Source organism: Balaenoptera acutorostrata, chromosome 17 (assembly GCF_949987535.1).
Source record: "Balaenoptera acutorostrata chromosome 17, mBalAcu1.1, whole genome shotgun sequence".
Classification (NCBI taxonomy): Eukaryota; Metazoa; Chordata; class Mammalia; order Artiodactyla; family Balaenopteridae; genus Balaenoptera; species Balaenoptera acutorostrata.
The window spans coordinates 74,251,742-74,270,626 of NC_080080.1; the positions used below are offsets into that span (position 1 = coordinate 74,251,742).

An 18,885-nucleotide genomic window follows, 5' to 3' on the forward strand; every position below is an offset into this window, starting at 1 on the left:
AGATAATCACTGTCAAACAACTGTGGTCGTCCTCCTGCTCTTGCCAGTTTAGGAATGGAAGTGGGTTCTGGTTCTGACTATTAAAACTGAAAGGGAAGAATGGTGAGAAGTTCCAGGAAAGACTTCCTCAAGCCTAAGAGAAGCAGAACAAGAGGTGGTCCTTTGCTTCTGGACATCGTCTTGTCTGAAAGAGGAGCTTGCAGCTGGGAGAGCCCGGATTGCCGCCCTGAAGACGAAGCCAGGGCTGAGAGCCAGCCGACCTGCTGTTAAATAATAAATTTCCTTCTTGCTCAAGCCAGTGTGAGTCGGTGTTTTGTTGGTTGCAGTCACATCAGCATCAGAACCGATACATTCATTTCATAACCTGATTTTGAAGATTTATTTCAGAGCTGTATCCTTGCCATGTGTACCTCATAATAAATCCAATTTGAAAACCTTTCCTTTGCCTTATTTGTATTTATTTTTCTTGTTTAATTTTTGTTTACTTTTTGCCTAAAATCTTGTATGAGACATGGATTTACCACTGTTTTCTGGGGAATACTTCATGGATTCATGGATTAAAATGGACTTGGGTAACAGAAAAAATTTTGGAAACATCACAGTAAAAACTTCCATATGGGTTATCAAAACAATAAGAATTATTCTAAAATGTGTTTTTGTTAAATATTAGGAAGTTTATAAGGGTCTGGGGAAAGAGATGTGTTAATGTGATCTTCAGCTTCTTTGAAGTTTACAAAATAGTTTATTTTTGCACTGATTTCACCTCTGGAAAATAGCTGTGACCAGGTATTAGTACATTTACAATTCAGCTGCTGCTTTGGACAGAAAAGAAAACTACTCAGTATTTTCTCTTGGTATGCGCTTTTGCTTTCTCCTGTTGTTTTTCACGTTTTACAGTGTCAATTTTAGAGACCAATAACTCCCAGCTGATTTAGAGAAAGCTGTTTATTAGGGGCATTGTGGGTCTGAATATTGATGTACTAGTTGTTTTCAAGCACTTTTAGGATCAGAATTTTTTTCAAATGAAACTTTTCTCGGAATCCAGTAAGAACGGGATTTTCAGGCAGCTTAAATCTTTATTGTTTGATGGGGGAATATTTTACTGCTTATCGAACCCATGGAGCACAGTTTTGAAAGCCTGCTACAGATGGGATTAGTGAAGAATGACCCTGTAGTTTTTCATCCAAACTGAGATGCTTTTGAGAGTGAAGTCATTATACCAGAACAAAAGACAAACCGGACCGTCCGGGCAAATTAGGCTTGTGGTACTGAAATGGTGGATGCTGCTAGAGCACAAATAGGCATCTCGTTGGTAAATAGTAGCAGGGAAATTGATGTGAGTCCCCCTTGCCTCCTCTACAGCCCTAAACCTCGCTGGTGCAGCTATAGCCTTGGCCCTGCAGAGAGTCTGCAGCCCTTTAAAGAGCAGAGCAGTCACACACGGGGTGTGCTCAGCCCTTTTGCAGCAGTTTATTGAGCACCTGCTATGTACCAGGTGTTTTCTGAGATGCTGAGAGTGCAAAGATAAATGACTTGATTCTGAAGACTCAAAGTTTAGCCTGTTCATTCAGCAAAACTTGGCCGTGAGTAAGTCCATACCTGTTCCAGTAACAGTTAAGAGACGTAAGCATGGGTTATTTAAGTGGAAAAGGGCATGGGAATTTTCAGCCCTGAATTTGGAATTTGAAATGAGATGTTTTAATAAGCCTTCATCCCTTACCCCCATGCCCTGAAAGTGAATTACAATTAGGATCTGTGCCTATGTGTGTATGCTTTCTCAGGAATCTCTAGTTAGGAGTAGAACACGACTGTATGTATTGGTGTTTGTTTTCTAACGTTAGGTTTTTTGGGTAAGTCGTATCAGAAATAAGTAACTAGAGGAAATATAAATGATGAGGTGGGATCCTGTGAATCTGTTTCAATGTCTTTTTAGGATCTGGGAGAGGATGGTGGGAGGGTGTTTTTGTCAGTGGGAGAAAAATGAAGAGCTATAGAAAAGGGAACAATAAGGGAAAATATAAAGAACCAAAACAGAAGAGTAAGTGACATTGAAATGAGGATTTTCCAGACTGCAATAGTATTATCTCCAATGAGTTGTATAAAGCTGCGTAAGATTAGAAAAGGCCTCTCAGTTCTGTCCTGACCTTTTCATTCCAGCTATTGACATGCAGAACACATGCTCTATAGTAGCTACTCTTGGTACAAGATTCTCGGTGGGGTACCGAAGAGCCCAGGGTTTGGTAAATGGAATTGTCAGGCTCATGACAATCTAATTTAGTTTTCTAAATAGTTGTATTTAATTGAGGATGTATTTTAATGTGCTACATATAAAATATCAAAGAACTAGCAGTATAATAGATTTTAGACCAGCATTGACTTTAAAAATCATCTTTCATGTTAATTTACCCTGATGTCTTATCTTCCTTAAGACAAAAAAGGAAAAACATAACTTTTTTTCCGTATTTTTTTATGGAATAATATTGCTCATAAATGTTACCTTTAGAAGATTGTATATAGTGACTTATGTATTATTTCCTCTCATATTTAACTATAGTTTTCAAGAAGAATAATTAATTATATATAAATCAAAATATGGAGTGCATGCAAATAACAGTAGAAGGTTCCAGAGTATCTTAATTGTCTTATTGCTGAATTCGGAGTCCAAGAGTTAGAAGTTAATTAGTCCCTTACGAACACGAGAGGAGATTGAACTCATACTGAATTTTCTTTTGGCAAGTTCAGATATGACTTTTTATTTTACTTTGCTTATTGTTTTTGTGACTATATTTTAGAGATTTGTGAAGATTCAAACAATGATTTATTATTATTTTTTAAATGAAAAGTTAATTTAGGCAAAGAGATGTTAAAGGCCCAGATGAAGTTAAAGAACAAACTATTCCTACTTCAGTTTTTAAGCATATCAACATTTTCATGTAATATAAAGTCTTGGAAACTTTGAATTACTGGCAGTATTGATGAAGTGTTTGGAAACATTATTTTACTTGGTTTAACATGTCAAAAATTTTTTTAAAAAGAAAAAAAACCTTAAGTTAATTTTGTGAATAAAAATGCAGGCCTTAAAGAAAGATCTGCTCCAAAGCCAACAGTCCCGCCAGAAGAGGCCGCGCCGTACCCTTGGCTGCAGGATCAGGTTCTGGAGGGGCCAGGTAAGCTTTCCTCTAATTCTGACTGGATGCACCTCAGCTGCCAGGTGTCCCAGGTAGCACTTTCCACAGTCATGTTTTACCTATCATTTTGTTTCACAATGTTTGCAGAATAATGAAATGCTTTCTCTTCTTGTCTTCTGAAGCTTTATAGTGAACTCTGTTCTTTTCTAGAAAAAGTTTATACAGGATCGTTGTAATTTTTGAGATCAAGAATCCAAGGCACAGGAGGTTTCTCCTTGTCTGAACATAGTTAGAAACATTGTGAACTAAATGCCATGTTTCTTAATTCCAAGTCCAGGACTACTCTGCCATATTACATTGAAAGTAAAATGACACGCGTACTGTACACTAGTTTGGTCACGTTATTTAATAGAGTAGGTCTACTGTGTTTCCAGTCTTTTTAATATGAGTCTCCTGTCTACAACAAAAGACTTCTCAGGCCTCCGTGTGATCCTCTGTGAAACCTGTTTTACATCTGCATGAATTCATAGCTCATTTCAAGTATTTCCTCAGTCACTCAAGGGCCTGTGGCCCATAGGATGAAAACTCCTGAAATCTCTTAATAAATTGGTAAATGAAATTTGGTTCCATTACTATCATTTCCTATTCGTGCTTTGATTTTTGTTGCAAGGTACTATTTAATTTCTGTACATTTTTCATTTACCCAGTAGTTCTCAAAAATTTGGTTTCATTTTGCCACCTATTGGAAGTGTTAGGTATGACACTGCATATTAACTGGCAACTTTATTGCTGAGTCCAGATGTTATCAGTACTTGGGCTGACTTTATCACTAGGTACTGGTGAATACTATTTGATTTACCTTCCTTCCTTTTAATAAAAATCAGTATGTTGCTCTTATTTTTTGTTGTTGCTCAAATAATCCCAGGAGAATTTCCTGTCTCTCTCTCTCTCTCTCTCTCTCTCTCTCTCTCTCTCTCTCCCATTCCTGTAGAATTGCTGTAATCATACCATGGCTTCAGAGCAAGAGTGATGTTTTTCTTTTTTTTTTTTTTAAGTTTTATAATTTGAATGTATATTTGGATTTAGCACCTCAGTTTTACTTTGTACTAGATTAATTTATAATTTTTAAAAATCTTGGTTTTCAAAGCTGGTACTTACTCCGAAATATACTATTTGCTTTCTCTCCTCCTTTTTTTATTCTTTGTTCATATTACTCTTTGCATATTACTGATAACTTGTCCTCCTAAGTCCTTCAGTTTGTTATCACCTCATATCCTTTTCAACTTCTTGGTGATATTTGATTTAGTTTAAACGTTGCCTTCTCAACCTTCCTCTTACCTAGGTCTTTACCTTCTGTCTTCTCTGACTACCCACCTATTCTATAAACAGAGGTACATATCTTTCATTAAAATACAATGAAATAGCCACCCCTTTGATCCCTATAGTTCTCTCCATCTGCCCTCCAGTCTCTCTCCTTGTTGTACTAGCTACACTTTTGAAAGAAGAATTTGCAGTTGCTTTTTTGCCTTATTTACACGTAGTTTTTAACTCACTGCAGCCTGGTGTTTTTTTGTTTTGTTTTGTTTTGTTTGCCTTTACTCACCTTCCCCAGGGGAAAGGAGGGGCATCAGAGACTCGTGGAAAGAGGAAACAGCATGGCGCAGTCACCAAGTTCTAAGCCAGTGCTGGTAGCAGATGATTTTAGAGAGGCATGTGAAGGCTAGATTGTGGAGGTCTTGCATTTCCTTCTGGGGCTTCAAGGAACTTAGATTTTCATCTCTTCAGGCAAAGGAAGCCATTAAAGGGTTTAAGCCGAGGGACAGAGTGCCAATCTCTACTTCTCTTTACTCACATTATATTTTCTGTGGTTGGTGCTGTCAGCAGTTGTAAAACTGGGAACTCTGCTAGGAAGCTATCGTGGGCATTGTGTGAAGGAAGAACAGAGATTGGGAAGGTCTCCTATAATTCTGTGAGAATATGTATAAAAGTAGTCTGTGAAATATAAACATCTATAAAAATAGAAGGCACTCTGTGCTTTAGAAATGGTTTTGTAGTATAATTAGCATAGTAGAGTCTTACAGTTTTTTTCAATCTGAAGTTCAGATTAACTTATTCTGTTTTTGTCACTGAAGATCAGTTTGTCAGTATAACTGATGTCGTTGGCATTATCTCATGTGATGGCATTCATGATACTACGTGTGGTGCTACTTCTGTTTATTGAACATAGATGGTGTCTGTTAGAAAATTTGTAATAGTGTCAATGTAATTATAGCTTCTTGTTTGTTGTATGATGTTGCAATAAGCCTGATAATCCGATAAGCACCCCAGTGTAGTCGCAATGTCATTACTAACGTTGTTCACGTCTGTAATTTACATTATGACAGATGTGACTGTCAGTTGAGGTTCTCCAAAGCTGGGAGGATCGTCTTGTAAGGTCTTCTGCTCACGCTTCCTGACACCTCCTGGGAGCGGGCAGCTACCGTCCCAGCCCTCACACCAGCCAGGAAGCCCTTCCTCCTGACTATTGGGAAAGACAGTGGTTGACCATGTACTTTAATTTTATTGACCTCTTCTTCCGCATTTTGTCTTTATTTCCCAGTACTTCCTTTTCTGAAAGCTTTGCCCTTCCCATTTGCTTTTTCTATCTTTAGTGTGAATTTTGTTAACTAGAAACTGAAATAATTTTGCTCTGAGTGAGGTTTTCTTTTTTAAAGAGAAATCTGAACCCGAGTTAGTTTCCTATGTTTTAAAATCTTATGAAGTCGTTTAGCATTTATATCTGCTGTCAAAATAAACCCAACTTTAAATATCTACCATATTTGCCAACATTAAAAAAAGGGCTAAGCTGATAGGAAAAGAGTACATAGTTGATTAGTCCAATATATTCATTTTAATGTGTATATGTGGAGGCCATATTTCATGTTCTACGTTAATGTCTAGATTTTTTCTACTTAGTTATGTTTTAATTATTTTAGGGCCTCAGAATATTGAAGATGAAGTACAAGAACAAGTTCAGTCACTTCTTGATGAAACGGTATACGCAGAACATGGTATGAATTAAAATCTATGTTTCATGCATTACTAAAATAATGGTTAATTACCTAAAATGACTTGGACATTATTTTGAAATTTAAATAATAATTAAGTGGGCTTTTTAAAAAGCTATTGGAGGACAAGTATTTCTAAAATAACACTACACTCATTTTATTTTTCCCCATTTTATTGTTAAGAGAATAAGCAAACAGAGACCAATGATACATCCAGAACAAATACATCAGCAACCAGGAGGAGGGGAATAGAACAGAACCAAGCGAGCTGTAATGGGCTCTCCTGGAGCTGTCTTCAGCCCTCAAATTATACTGAATGCTTGGGTGGCCGCCAAAGCAAAAAAGGGGAAACTTTAAATTATGTAGGTCATATTACTAGAGAAGAAGTAAACATGCTGTTTACTTAAAGAATCTAAAAAGTTTCTTATGTTAAGTTCTGTACAGAGAATATTAAATGATACTATAGAAACCAGCGTTTTTAAGATTTTATAAGACTGTTTCTTGAAGCATCTGTTGATAAAAGCACAGAATATAACCCCGAAATGTAACAGAAGGATTTTGAAGAGGGCAGAACACATGGTATCCGGATACTTCCAGTGGTCTGGTGTGAGCTGAAGGTAGTCCTGGAGGAAAAAAATAATGTTTCTTAAAAACAAACAGAATTCCCTATCATTTAACTTGGGCTTTTGCAGGCCAGCTAAAGTATCTTATTCAGTCTTAGGTATTCTGGAGTTCAGTGTGAACTCCACGCAGCTCCATTTGTGCTCCGTTGGCTGCGTTTGGCAGCTTTGGCTGCGTTGTAGGTTTTTGCCCTGGGCTGCTAGGGGTCTAGGAGCCTGTGTCCTTTGATTACCAGTTTCTTCTCAGCTAGAAAAGCTACTTCACCTGAGCATATCTTCCTGTATAAGCAAACGCAGGCTTTCCCGTCCTATATCTTTTTTTTTTTTTTTTATTTTAACCTAACACAAGGATGATGCAATCTCAATACATGATTGATTTCAATATGTTGAGGTAAGTGCTGTGATGGTGAAACACGTGATGCTATGTGGGGTTAGCAGAGGCTTCCTGGAGAAAATGACATACTGATTTAGGAGCTGGAGAATGGTGTAGTGCTTTGCCAGGCAAATGCTATTAGTAAAGAGTAATGTTTAAGCAAAGGGCATGGCATGTGTGAAAGTCCAGAGGCCAAAAGGGTCTGAACGGAGGTGGAGAGATGAAGGGAAGGATATTTTTACTTGATTCTAAGAGGAGTTGGAACCATTGGAGGGTGTGAAGGAGTGTTGTGTATTCTGTCAGCGTGAAAAATAAGGTGAAGGAGATGTCAGCAGGGAGATGAGATGGGAGGTGGTACCAGTGACACAAGTGAGTCGAGATGGTTGGTCAAACTAAATTTCACCAAAGGTTCCAAAGGTAGGGGAAGAAGGAAGTGAAAGGTGTGGTAGACATTTAGGTGGGTGGGTGCAGGATGTCAGACAGAGGAGAGAGAAATCCAGGCTAGCACTGGATTGTGTTCCTTGGACCTCTTCTTTATCAAGACTTTCTCCTTAGAAAATCACAGGCCATGACTTTAAATATTATTTAAATATTAAATATTGCTTCTGAATATATATCTACAGCCCTGATTGCTCACCTAAGCTCCTGGATTATCTAACTGCATATTCTTATCTCTATTTGTATGTTTTATGGGTATCTCAGACTTAAAATGTTCCTAAAACTGAATTCTTGATTCCTCTCCATCTCACAGCTCCCCTGCTCACCTGCAAAAATGTTTTACTCTTATTCTAGTCTTTAGTTAATGGTCTCCCTATCCACTTAGTTGCTTAAGCTAGCATCCTGGGAGTTTTCCTTGATTTCTCTCTCCTCTTCTCCCCTCATATGTAATCCATCAGCCGATCCCTTCAGCTTTGCCTCCAAAACGTATTTTGACTTCTGCCGTGTGTCAGCTACCACCATCCCCTCTTCCCATCCACTTGGGCCCCTGTTTCCATCTTTACTCCTCTACACCCCCTGTTTGATGTGGCCAAGCCCACTGTGCCTTGTCTGGGCCTGGTCTCTCTCTCCCCTTGGTCACTTTTCTCTAGCTCAACTGGCCTTCCCTTTTTACTTTGTCATTGCCAGGCCTGTCCCTACCATGGGGCCTTTAACTTGCTCTCTCTTCTGTTAGTGTGTGCGTGTGTGTGTTCCAGTCTTCACATCTTATCAGACCAAACTTGGCCTCCCTGACACCGTCTCTAGAGTAGACTCTCTGTCCCTGTTATTCTGTATTTCATTGTCAGGTTTGGGTCCTGCAGTTGCATTTATTAGCTGTGTGGCCTTAGTCAAGCTCCTCAAGCCCCTCATCCTTCAGAGTGGGATAATTGCTACCTCATAGGGTTGGTGCCGCAGCTGCAAGAGGGCATGGCAGTGCCTCCGGTGAGGTCTAGCAAACTCTCAGGAGACTGTTTTCCTCATGGCAGGCTGTCCCTGGGCCGTGGAGACTCACAGACAGTGTACGGTGCTCGGTTGGTTTCCCTAGGAGAGCAGGGGCTTCCATTGAGTAGATGGCTGAAAGAGCTCAGTCCCGCTCACACGAAAACTGTAAAATTAGACTGAGTAAATGAGAGTGAGGGAAAAGGAACATGGCAAGAAGAAAAGAAGAAAAAGAGTTGTACGGTTAGTGACAGGAAGAATTGGTGATTGGTTTGCTGAGAAGCAGAAGATCTCAACTGAGGAGAGAAACAAGATAGCAGGCTGTGATGAGAAGACAGAAGACAAACAAATAGTGTCAACATAAAAGGGCCTGATAGTCCAGTAACACCTGAGAGCATCCCTGGGCCACACCAGAAGTAAAGCGACTAAGGACACTGTCCTGCAGTGTGGTGGGGGGCAGTTCTGTAGCAGTAGAAGTAGTAGTATTGTTATTACTGAGATGATGATGGTAAAAATATTAACGACAGCAGAAGCAGCACAGCAGCAATAAAACCTAAATACTTATTATGGGCCAGGCTTTTTTCTAAGTGCTTCAGTCCTCACAACGATGCTGTGAGTAGGTACTCTTACTATTTCTTTTTTTATGGAAGAGAAATCTTAGGCACAGAGTCATTAAGTAACTCTTCCAGGGTCACACAGCTGGTCTAGAGACAGACCTAGATCTGGAGTCAGATATCCCAGACCGCACACTCCTAGAGCAATACTGCTCTGCACACCTAAGTCTGGTTCCCTTGAGTTCTCGCGTTAGAGTGCTGCATCTAGAGCGTCCTCTGCTTGAGGCCATGGCAAGTTACGACTGGGAGAATGTCTTACACCACGATGACAAGCTAACCCATGCGGCAGTGGAGTAATGCAGCATGTCCAGCATCTTCACAAGAGAAGCAGAATGGTTCAGTGTATCGTGGAAGTCTCAGAAGAGAAAATGAGCATCTTAGCATAACTTAAAGGCTGAACATAGGAACCTTTAGAAGCAATGTATAATGCAGCTGAACCAGTGAGGATGACCTGGCATACGGTTTAGCTGGTGGCCTGATGTTCTGTGTAATAGAATATTTGCAGAGAGTTACTTAAGATTGTTACATGGAATTTTACGTCAGTTCTCAGTGGAAGGTCGCAAGGTGACCTTTTCTCTGACCTAGTGATAATTAAAGAGGCAAATATAGTAAGAATTCTGAATTCATTTATTCACTTATTAAATATGTATTGAGAACTTCCTATGGCTTAGTCATGGCCCCAGGGGCTGGGCATACATAGTCACCAAAATATGTGAGGTCCCTGTCCTTGGTGAGTTTATGTTCTAGTGAGAGAAGACCTGTTACCCCCTCGGGTGGACTAGCCCTTGGCCAGAGAGAGGACAGAGTTTCAGCAAGTGCAGTGGCCCAGAAAAGGGGCAGGGCATGCCAAGCAGCTGAAGTGGGTATGTGGCAGCCTTTCACATGGGGCGTCTGTGTCTGTGTGGGCTGCTGCCTGGGGCCCTTGCTGTAGACCTGTGTCACTTTGTTCATTATCATTGTTCAAGGAGAGGACCTGCACCAAGAACAGGACGGACCAGCAGGAGAACTGCAGCCCGAAGATGGTGTCTTTGCAGGAAGTGATGTAGATGATAGATATGAACCTGTGGGAACTGGAGCAGTTCATGAAGGTAGAACACATTTTTTTGGTTTCAGAATAAAACACAATAGGTAATTTGTAATTACGATTATTGAAAGTTTTCTTAAACACCTTTAAAACCAATATTTAACTTTTATCTAAAGTTTTTTTTTTAAGTTGAAGCTGAAAACTTCAGTTAAAATAAGTCTTTTCCCTAAAATAAATAGATATCCCAATTTTTTAATTCAAAGTACGTTAGGGGAAATTCTAAGGATATATATACATTTCTTATAGGATGTAAGTGAAATCCTTCAGCACATTTACTTTTACTGTACTCTCCTTCCTAGAGTACCATTTTTGTAAGAAATTCAAACAACTGATGAAATATTGACCTTGATAATCTATCACAGGCTCTTGTTCTAAAATAAACTCTATAACTACAGTGGGTAGAGTACAGTTCATAGCCTAGGCATTGGCAAACTTTTTCTGTAAACGGCCAGCCGGTCAATATTTTAGGCTTTGCGGACCATGCAACCTCTGTCCCAACTACTTATCTCTGCTACCACGGTGCAAAAGCAGCCCTGGACAATGCCTAATTGGATAAGTGTAGCCGTGTTCCAGTAAAATTTTAATTAGAAAGTCAGGAGGCAGGCCCAATGTAGACTACATATGGACCATAGTTTGCTGACATCTGTGTATATCAATATTTTAAATTAAATGCTAGTTACTTACATATCAGTTGAGTAGTTTACTTTGTATTATTTGCAATAGGCAAGTCAGAATTATTGCTATTCACTACTGACATATAGAAAATTTTTTATTTGTATACTTATTGCTCTGCTCTGCTTTAATGTGAGGCTACCATGATTATTTGGAGCCCTGCTAAATTAAGTCCACATGCTTTGTTCTTTTGGTATCTACTCTGTACTCTTTTCTTTTTTTTTTTTTTTTAATAAATTTATTTATTTATTTATTTATTTTTGGCTGTGTTGGGTCTTCGTTTCTGTGCGAGGGCTTTCTCTAGTTGCGGCGAGCGGGGGCCACTCTTCATTGCGGTACGCAGGCCTCTCACTGTCGCGGCCTCTCTTGTTGCGGAGCACAGGCTCCAGACGCGCAGGCTCAGCAATTGTGGCTCACGGGCCCAGTTGCTCCGCGGCATGTGGGATCTTCCCAGACCAGGGCTCGAACCCGTGTCCCCTGCCTTGGCAGGCAGGTTCTCAACCCCTGCGCCACCAGGGAAGCCCCCTGTACTCTTTTCTTAAAGTAGTCCTTTAAAACCTTAGTGGTTTTAAGCCACAAGTTTTGCACTCTGACTGATTTTTGTCATTTTATTTAAAATATATAAATGATATCATTTTATACTTACAATGAGTACCAAGGGAACCTTGTTTATTTAAGAGGGATGTTTTGTTGCTAAAGAGTGATACAAGAAGACAAGCCTGTGCTGAAACCAGGGGGAGTGGTTGATGGCAGCAACGCAGAGTGAACAGTTACACAGTGCACCCCGCTATGTAGTAATCGTCAGAGTCTGTGGGACCCATGTAACAACACAGCGCCACCGGCCACAGAGGGTCTAGCCTGGAGGTGCCCGGTAGGGTTCAAGGGTCAGCTCAGCCTAAGTTGAGTTCAGAGAGCTGGACGGAATGGTAAGAAACAGGCGGTAGATCGGCTCCGCAGCGCTAGTAAAGGTAGGAAGGTCTGGAGCCATAGGGTCGTGGATTCAGAGAGACAACCTCTTATGAACGTGATCCACTAAGATGGGCTGGTATCCCACCACACCACTTCCGATCCTGGCTGCATTTTAGTATCCCCCGGGGAGCTTTTAAAAGAATTCCGGTGACCCACCCTGATCAAACTGAATCAGAGTGTTTGGGGTGCGGGGCCCCCAAAATGGATGATTGTAAAAGCTCCCCAGGTGACACATAATTGCTGCCAGCGTTGAGCCCAGGTATGGTTGGGCTGTTTCCTGTCTCCTGGGCCTCACCTCACTTCCTGCTCTGCTGTGTCTGAACGGGTTAAGGCTTGTGCTCAGAGCCAGTGGGAATCAGGCAAAACACACAGGGCTCGTCCCGGCTACGTAAGAATTGAGAGGTCAGGTAGCCTCAGACAATGCAGTTGGTAAATGGTTGCAAGGACTATTTTAAAGCATAAACGTTATGAAGATGTTCAGTAGATCTACTTCTCACAATATTTAATATATTGGGGAACTCCTTGAGAAGCAAACAGCTCCTAATTTATGAATGAATGTATTTTCAAAAGCTTATATTGGTGCCTGTTGTTGAGAGCAGAAAATGCACTTTTCCATAGAAATAACGTTAAAAGTGATGGTTTGGTTTCCATACGAACCTACAGAATTGTATATAATGCATAATTTGGGGGAGAAAATGTAAGTTCAAAATGCTTTTGAACTTGTGTTTGATTCCAGCTGGATTGTGCATTGAAAATAGGCATTTACAGACTAGCTTTTGAACTTTAGACCTTTAGTTATCAGGCATATCATGATTTCTATGGGAAAAACATTTCTAACTTCTGAATAGGAATGCTGATGAAATGATTTCCACACTTCCCTGGAATCTCTTGCTCTCTCCCATCTTCAGCCAGGATAGCTCAGGAAGATTGACAGTTGCTCAGAATTTTGGTATCCTAGATGCTGCTTATACAAAAAATTTCAGTTAAGACCCTCAAAGAATCTGAAACATAAGGCATTTGATATTTTTGAGGTTAGGAGTTTTAGATTGGGAGTAGGAAGAAACATTTCAAAAAAGTTCATAAATTGAAGAAACCTTATTTTATGACCTAATTTTTAATTGGGACATAGATTCAGTTTGAACATAAAAGTTGCTTGTTAAAAGTCTTCAGAAATTAGGACTTCCCTGTGTTTTGCCTGATTCCACCAGGGCGCAGTGGTTAAGAATCCGCCTGCCAGTGCAGGGGACGTGGGTTCGAGCCCTGGTCTGGGAGGATCCCACATGCTGCGAAGCAGCTAAGCCCGTGTGCCACAACTACTGAGCCTGCGCTCTAGAGCCCGCGAGCCACAACTACAGAGCCCGCGTGCCACAACTACTGAAGCCCACGCGCCTAGAGCCTGTGCTCTGCAACAAGAGAAGCCACCGCAATGAGAAGCCTGCGCACAGCAACGAAGAGTAGCCCCTGCTCGCCGCAACTAGAGAAAGCCCGCGTGCAGCAACGAAGACCCAATGCAGCCAAAAATGAATTTTTAAAAAAAAGTCTTCAGAAATTAAAAATATTTCCACTCCATGTGGCTGTTAAATAACAAGGGTCACATGAGTGGCAGCACTTTGCCATCAGCGGTATGTGGGTGAAGGTATCAACCCATTTACCTTTTAGCTCCCCAAACTTATAAAGGCTCTGGGTTCTTCCTTTGTGTTCTCGTGTGGAGACAATGTGCTTTTGCTCTAGAAGATGGCAGGAGTGTCTAGAAAATAGAACAGCACAGTGGAATGTGATGGGGACATAGCTTTGTCACCACGGTGTTACTCTGTCTAAATCTTTCTCCCTCTTTAGCCCACATTATAGTATTTGTCAACCTCGTGGGGTTGTTAAGTGGATCATATAAGAGAATGTGTGAGACGTTTCTAAGTGTAGTTCTAGTGAAAGATAAAGTGTTTAGCAGACATTTAATTGATATTTTCATGTTTTATTTTAATAGTTATTTGCTTTCAAAATAAAATCAATGATAAACATTCATTCAGAATATACATATACAATATATAAACATTTTATGAAAGTAACAATATTTATTTAATGTTTTTTTTTCAGAAACTGAAGATAGCTACCATGTAGAAGAGACAGGTGAGATTTTAATTTAATACTATTCTTTTTTGCTTAGAATGAGTCTTTTCCTATAAAAGAGCATCATGAGAAAGAGAGATAACATTATATATTAATTTTAATATATTTTATATCAAATATCACATAATACATAGTTAATATTATATAATACATATTATATCACAGGTTTATATATGTGTGTGTGTATATGTATGTATGTATGTATGCACATATATATACATATACACACACACACACATATATAAATATAGTTTTTGTGCTTTTGAAGTCTACTTCCTGAGGATAAATTCTCAGTAGTGGGATTATTAGGTCAAAAGATAATGTGGGAGTTCGGGATTAGCAGATGCAAACTAGTATATATAGGATGGATAAAGAACAAGGTCCTACTGTATAGCAAAGGGAACTATGTTCAATATCCTGTGGTAAACCATAGTGGAAAAGAATACAAAAAAGAATGTATATATATGTATAACTGAATCACTTTGCTGTACAGCAGAAATTAACACAACATTGTAAACCAGCTATACGTCAATAAAAATAAATAAATAAATAAAATAGGAAAAAAATAAAAAGAAAGATAAGTGACAAAAAGATACACTACTATATACAAAGTAGGTAACTAATAAGAACCTACTGTATAGCACAGGGAACTCTACTCAATACTCTGTGATGACTTATATGGGGAAAGAATCTAAAAAAAAGAATGGATATATGTATACGTATAACTGATTCACTTTGCTGTACAGCAGAAACTAACACAACATTGTATTGGGTTGGCCAAAAAGTTCATTTGGGTTTTTTCATAAGATGTTACGGAAAAACCTGAACTATAAATCAACTCTACTCCAATAAAAATTAATAAAAAAAAGAAAAAAAAAGATACTATATAATTGCATGTTTTGTAGTCTTAAATTAGCAAGTTAGTGAATGGGCAAAATTGTATATTGTCACATGTCATGTGTCCCCAGAAGGTATGACCACACTGGAGATGGATACACCATCTTCCCATAAGCCTGTGTTGTTGGCTGGTTTTTCTTCAAGTGTTGGAATAGATCCCTCTTTCTGTGCTTAAGGACCACAGGATATTGTTGGCTGGCATTTAGGACCTATATTATTTCAACAATAGGCACCTGTAAACACTAGAATTACATTGCAGTCTGGGGGTACTCAGGTGTTGAGTCCACGTTACGGGCTGGGAATGTGTGTCCTCGCTCAGGCTCACTCAGGCAAGTGCCTGCTGTGTGCCTGGGAGGAGGGTTCACCTGCACTGCTCTCTCTGTGTCTCTGCTTCACTTTTTGTTTTGTGAATATAGTTGAATTTGCATAAGCTAAATGAGAATATAGCTCCACGATTTTGTGGTTCAATTACACCGATGATGGAGACTTTCTTATTTACCTTTGTATTTGGCATTTAGCACAGTTAGTACCTGTTTGTTTCATGAATGAATGTAAGTTTGATCATCATTTTGATTTGATTTCTCTCTTTACTAGAAATTGTACTTGTCTTGTTTTAACTATCAAGTGTAATCCTTTTCTGAGGCATATTTGTAATTTCCTAATTGTTTCCTAATTTGTAGCTTCACCAGCCTACAGTCAGGATATGGAAGACATGATACATGAACAGGAAAATCCAGGTCCGTGATGTATGTTTCTGTTTGAGGCAGTGGCCAAGGTCATTTTCAACCAAGGTTAATGATTCACTCTGATACAACATAGAAATCTCTTTATAATACTAAGTCATTTTTGGCTGCCCATATATTATATACATTTCTGAATATAGTTTAATATTACATGAAGAAGTGGGGGAAAAGGGGATGTGTTTTTCAGACCACTGTTGGGATTTTGATCTTTGTAGAGAGGGTACTGGAAAGAATATCTGGAAATGAACGGGGCATATGATCTAGTGGAGCCAGACTGGGTACAAACCCTAGTTCTGCTCCTTCCTATCTTTGTGACTGGAGAGAAAATTATGGAATGTTATCCAGCTTCAGTTTTATTAAATAATGATAATACTGTCTATCTTACACATCTGTGAGGTTTAGAATTAATTTGTAAAAATTTTAGAATAGTGTCTAGCAATGTGTTTGGTTTGTTCAGGTTTGTCAAAAATGTGTTTTTTCTTTTTAGATTCCAGTGAACCAGTGGTAGATGATGCTGGAAGAACGTATCAAGAAGCAGGTATGGACGTTTTCATTAGATGTTAAACATACTTCCAGCTCTATGGCTGCAATGCTCTGTTAACCTGGTGACTTTTCTTTCGATGGGTCAAAGACATAATTTTAACACCAAATACAAGACTATTTGCTTTGCAACAAAATTAGATTATTCAAAGAATATCAGGCTTTCATATTTCATCTCATCTACCACCACCTCACAACAAAAGAGGATATTAATTCCTAATGTTTCTTCTGAATGTCTTGCTTTATGCCAATCTGAGGAATTTTTTTTGTTTTTGACAACAATGCCTCAGTTTTATTTATTTTTTAATTTAATTTTATTTTTTAACGTCTTTACTGGAATATAATTCCTTTACAATGGTGTGTTAATTTCTGCTGTACAACAAAGTGAATCAGCTATACATATACATATATCCCCATATCCCCTCCCTCTTCTGTCTCTCTCCCACCCTCCCTATCCCACCCCTCTAGGTGGTCACAAAGCACCAAGCTGATCTCCCTGTGCTATGGGGCTGCTTCCCACTAGCTATCTGTGTTACATTTGGTAGTGTATATATGTCCATGCCAGTCTCTTACTTCGTCCCAGCTTACCCTTCCCCCTCCCCGTGTCCTCAGGTCCATTCTCTATGTCTGCGTCTGTATTCCTGTCCTGCCCTGAGGTTCTTCAGAACCTTTTTTTTTTTTTTTTAGATTCCATATATATGTGTTAGCATATGGTATTTGTTTTTCTCTTTCTGACTTACTTCACTCTGTATGACAGACTCTAGGTCCATCCCCCACTACAAATAACTCAATTTCGTTTGTTTTTATGGCTGAGTAATATTCCATTGTATATATATGCCACACCTTCTTTATGCATTCATCTGTCGATGGACACTTAGGTTGCTTCCATATCCTGGCTATCGTAAATAGAGCTGCAATGAACATTGTGGTACATGACTCTTTTTGAATTATGGTTTTCTCAGGGTATATGCCCAGTAGTGAGATTGCTGGGTCGTATGGTAGTTCTATTTAGTTTTTTAAGGAACTTCCATACTGTTCTCCATAGTGGCTGTATCAATTTACATTCCCACCAACAGTGCAAGAGGGTTCCCTTTTCTCCATACCCTCTCCAGCATTTATTGTTTCTTCATTTTTTGATGATGGCCATTCTGACTGGTGTGAGGTGATACCTCATTGTAGTTTTGATTTGCATTTCTCTAATGATTAGTGATGTTGAGCATCCTTTCATGTGTTTGTTGGCAATCTATATATTTTCTTTGGAGAAATGTCTGTTTAGGTCTTCTACCCATTTTTGGATTGGCTTGTTTGTTTTTTTGATATTGAGCTGCATGAGCTGCTTGTATATTTGGGGGATTAATCCATTGTCAGTTGCTTCGTTTGCAAATATTTTCTCCCATTCTGAGGGTTGGCTTTTCGTCTTATGGTTTCCTTTGCTGTGCAAAAGCTTTTAAGTTGTATTAGGTCCCATTTGTTTATTTTTGTTTTTATTTCCATTTCTCTAGGAGGTGGGTCATAAACGATCTTGCTGTGATTTATGTTATAGAGTGTTCTGCCTATGTTTTCCTCTAAGAGTTTTATAGTGTCTGGCCTTACATTTAGGTCTTTAATCCATTTTGAGTTTATTTTTGTGTATGGTGTTAGGGCGTGTTCTAATTTCATTCTTTTACATGTAGCTGTCCAGTTTTCCCAGCACCACCAATTGAAGGGGCTGTCTTTTCTCCATTGTATATTCTTGCCTCCTTTATCAATCATAAGGTGACCATATGTGCATGAGTTTATCTCTGGGCTTTCTCTCCTGTTCCACTGATCTATATTTCTGTTTTTGTGCCAGTACCATACTATTTTGATTACTGTAGATTTGTAGTATAGTCTGCAGTCCGGTAGCCTGATTCCTCCAGCTCTGTTTTAATTTCTCAAGATTGCTTTGGCTATTCGGGGTCTTTTGTGTTTGCATACCCATTGTGAAATTTTTTGTTCTAGTTCTCTGAAAAATGCCATTGGTAGTTTGATAGGGATTGCATTGAATCTGTAGATGGCTTTGGGTAGTATAGTCATTTTCACAGTGTTGATTCTTCCAATCCAAGAATGTGGTATATCTCTCCATCCATTTGTATCATCTTTATTTTCTTTCATCAGTGTCTTATAGTTTTCTGCATACAGGTCTTTTGTCTCCTTAGGTAGGTTTATTCCTAGGTATTTTATTCTTTTTGTTGCAATGGTAAATGGGAGTGTTTTCTTAATTTCTCTTTCAGATTTTTCATCATTAGTGTATAGGAATGAAAGAGATTTCTGTGCATTAATTTTGTATCCTGCTACTTTACCAAACTCATTGATTAGCTCTAGTAGTTTTCTGGTAGCATCTTTAGGATTCTCTATGTATAGTATCATGTCATCTGCAAACAGTGACAGCTGTAAAGCTTTACTACTTTCTTAATTGTTTTGGGTTTGTTATTGTAGGTCTTTTCCTTCTCTTGTGTTTCCTGCCTAGAGAAGTTCCTTTAGCATTTGTTGTAAAGCTGGTTTGGTGGTGCTAAATTGTCTTAGCCTTTGCCTGTCTGTAAAGGTTTTAATTTCTCTGTCTAATCTGAATGAGATCCTCGCTGGGTAGAGTAATCTTGGTTTTTCCCTTTCATCACTTTAAATATGTCCTGCTACACC

General features: G+C 39.1%; 1 protein-coding gene across 5 annotated transcripts in view; it reads left to right on the plus strand.

Moving 5' to 3' along the window:
- Positions 1-18,885, plus strand: part of ASPH (aspartate beta-hydroxylase) — a 268,977-nt gene that overhangs the window by 63,030 nt on the left and 187,062 nt on the right. For all 5 annotated transcript variants that reach the window (XM_057532092.1, XM_057532093.1, XM_057532090.1 and 2 more), the window contains 6 exons: positions 3,075-3,167; positions 6,104-6,178; positions 10,164-10,286; positions 14,015-14,047; positions 15,625-15,681; positions 16,175-16,225. In XM_057532092.1, coding sequence (XP_057388075.1) covers positions 3,075-3,167; positions 6,104-6,178; positions 10,164-10,286; positions 14,015-14,047; positions 15,625-15,681; positions 16,175-16,225 — 432 coding nt within the window. The remainder of the gene's footprint in view (positions 1-3,074; positions 3,168-6,103; positions 6,179-10,163; positions 10,287-14,014; positions 14,048-15,624; positions 15,682-16,174; positions 16,226-18,885) is intronic.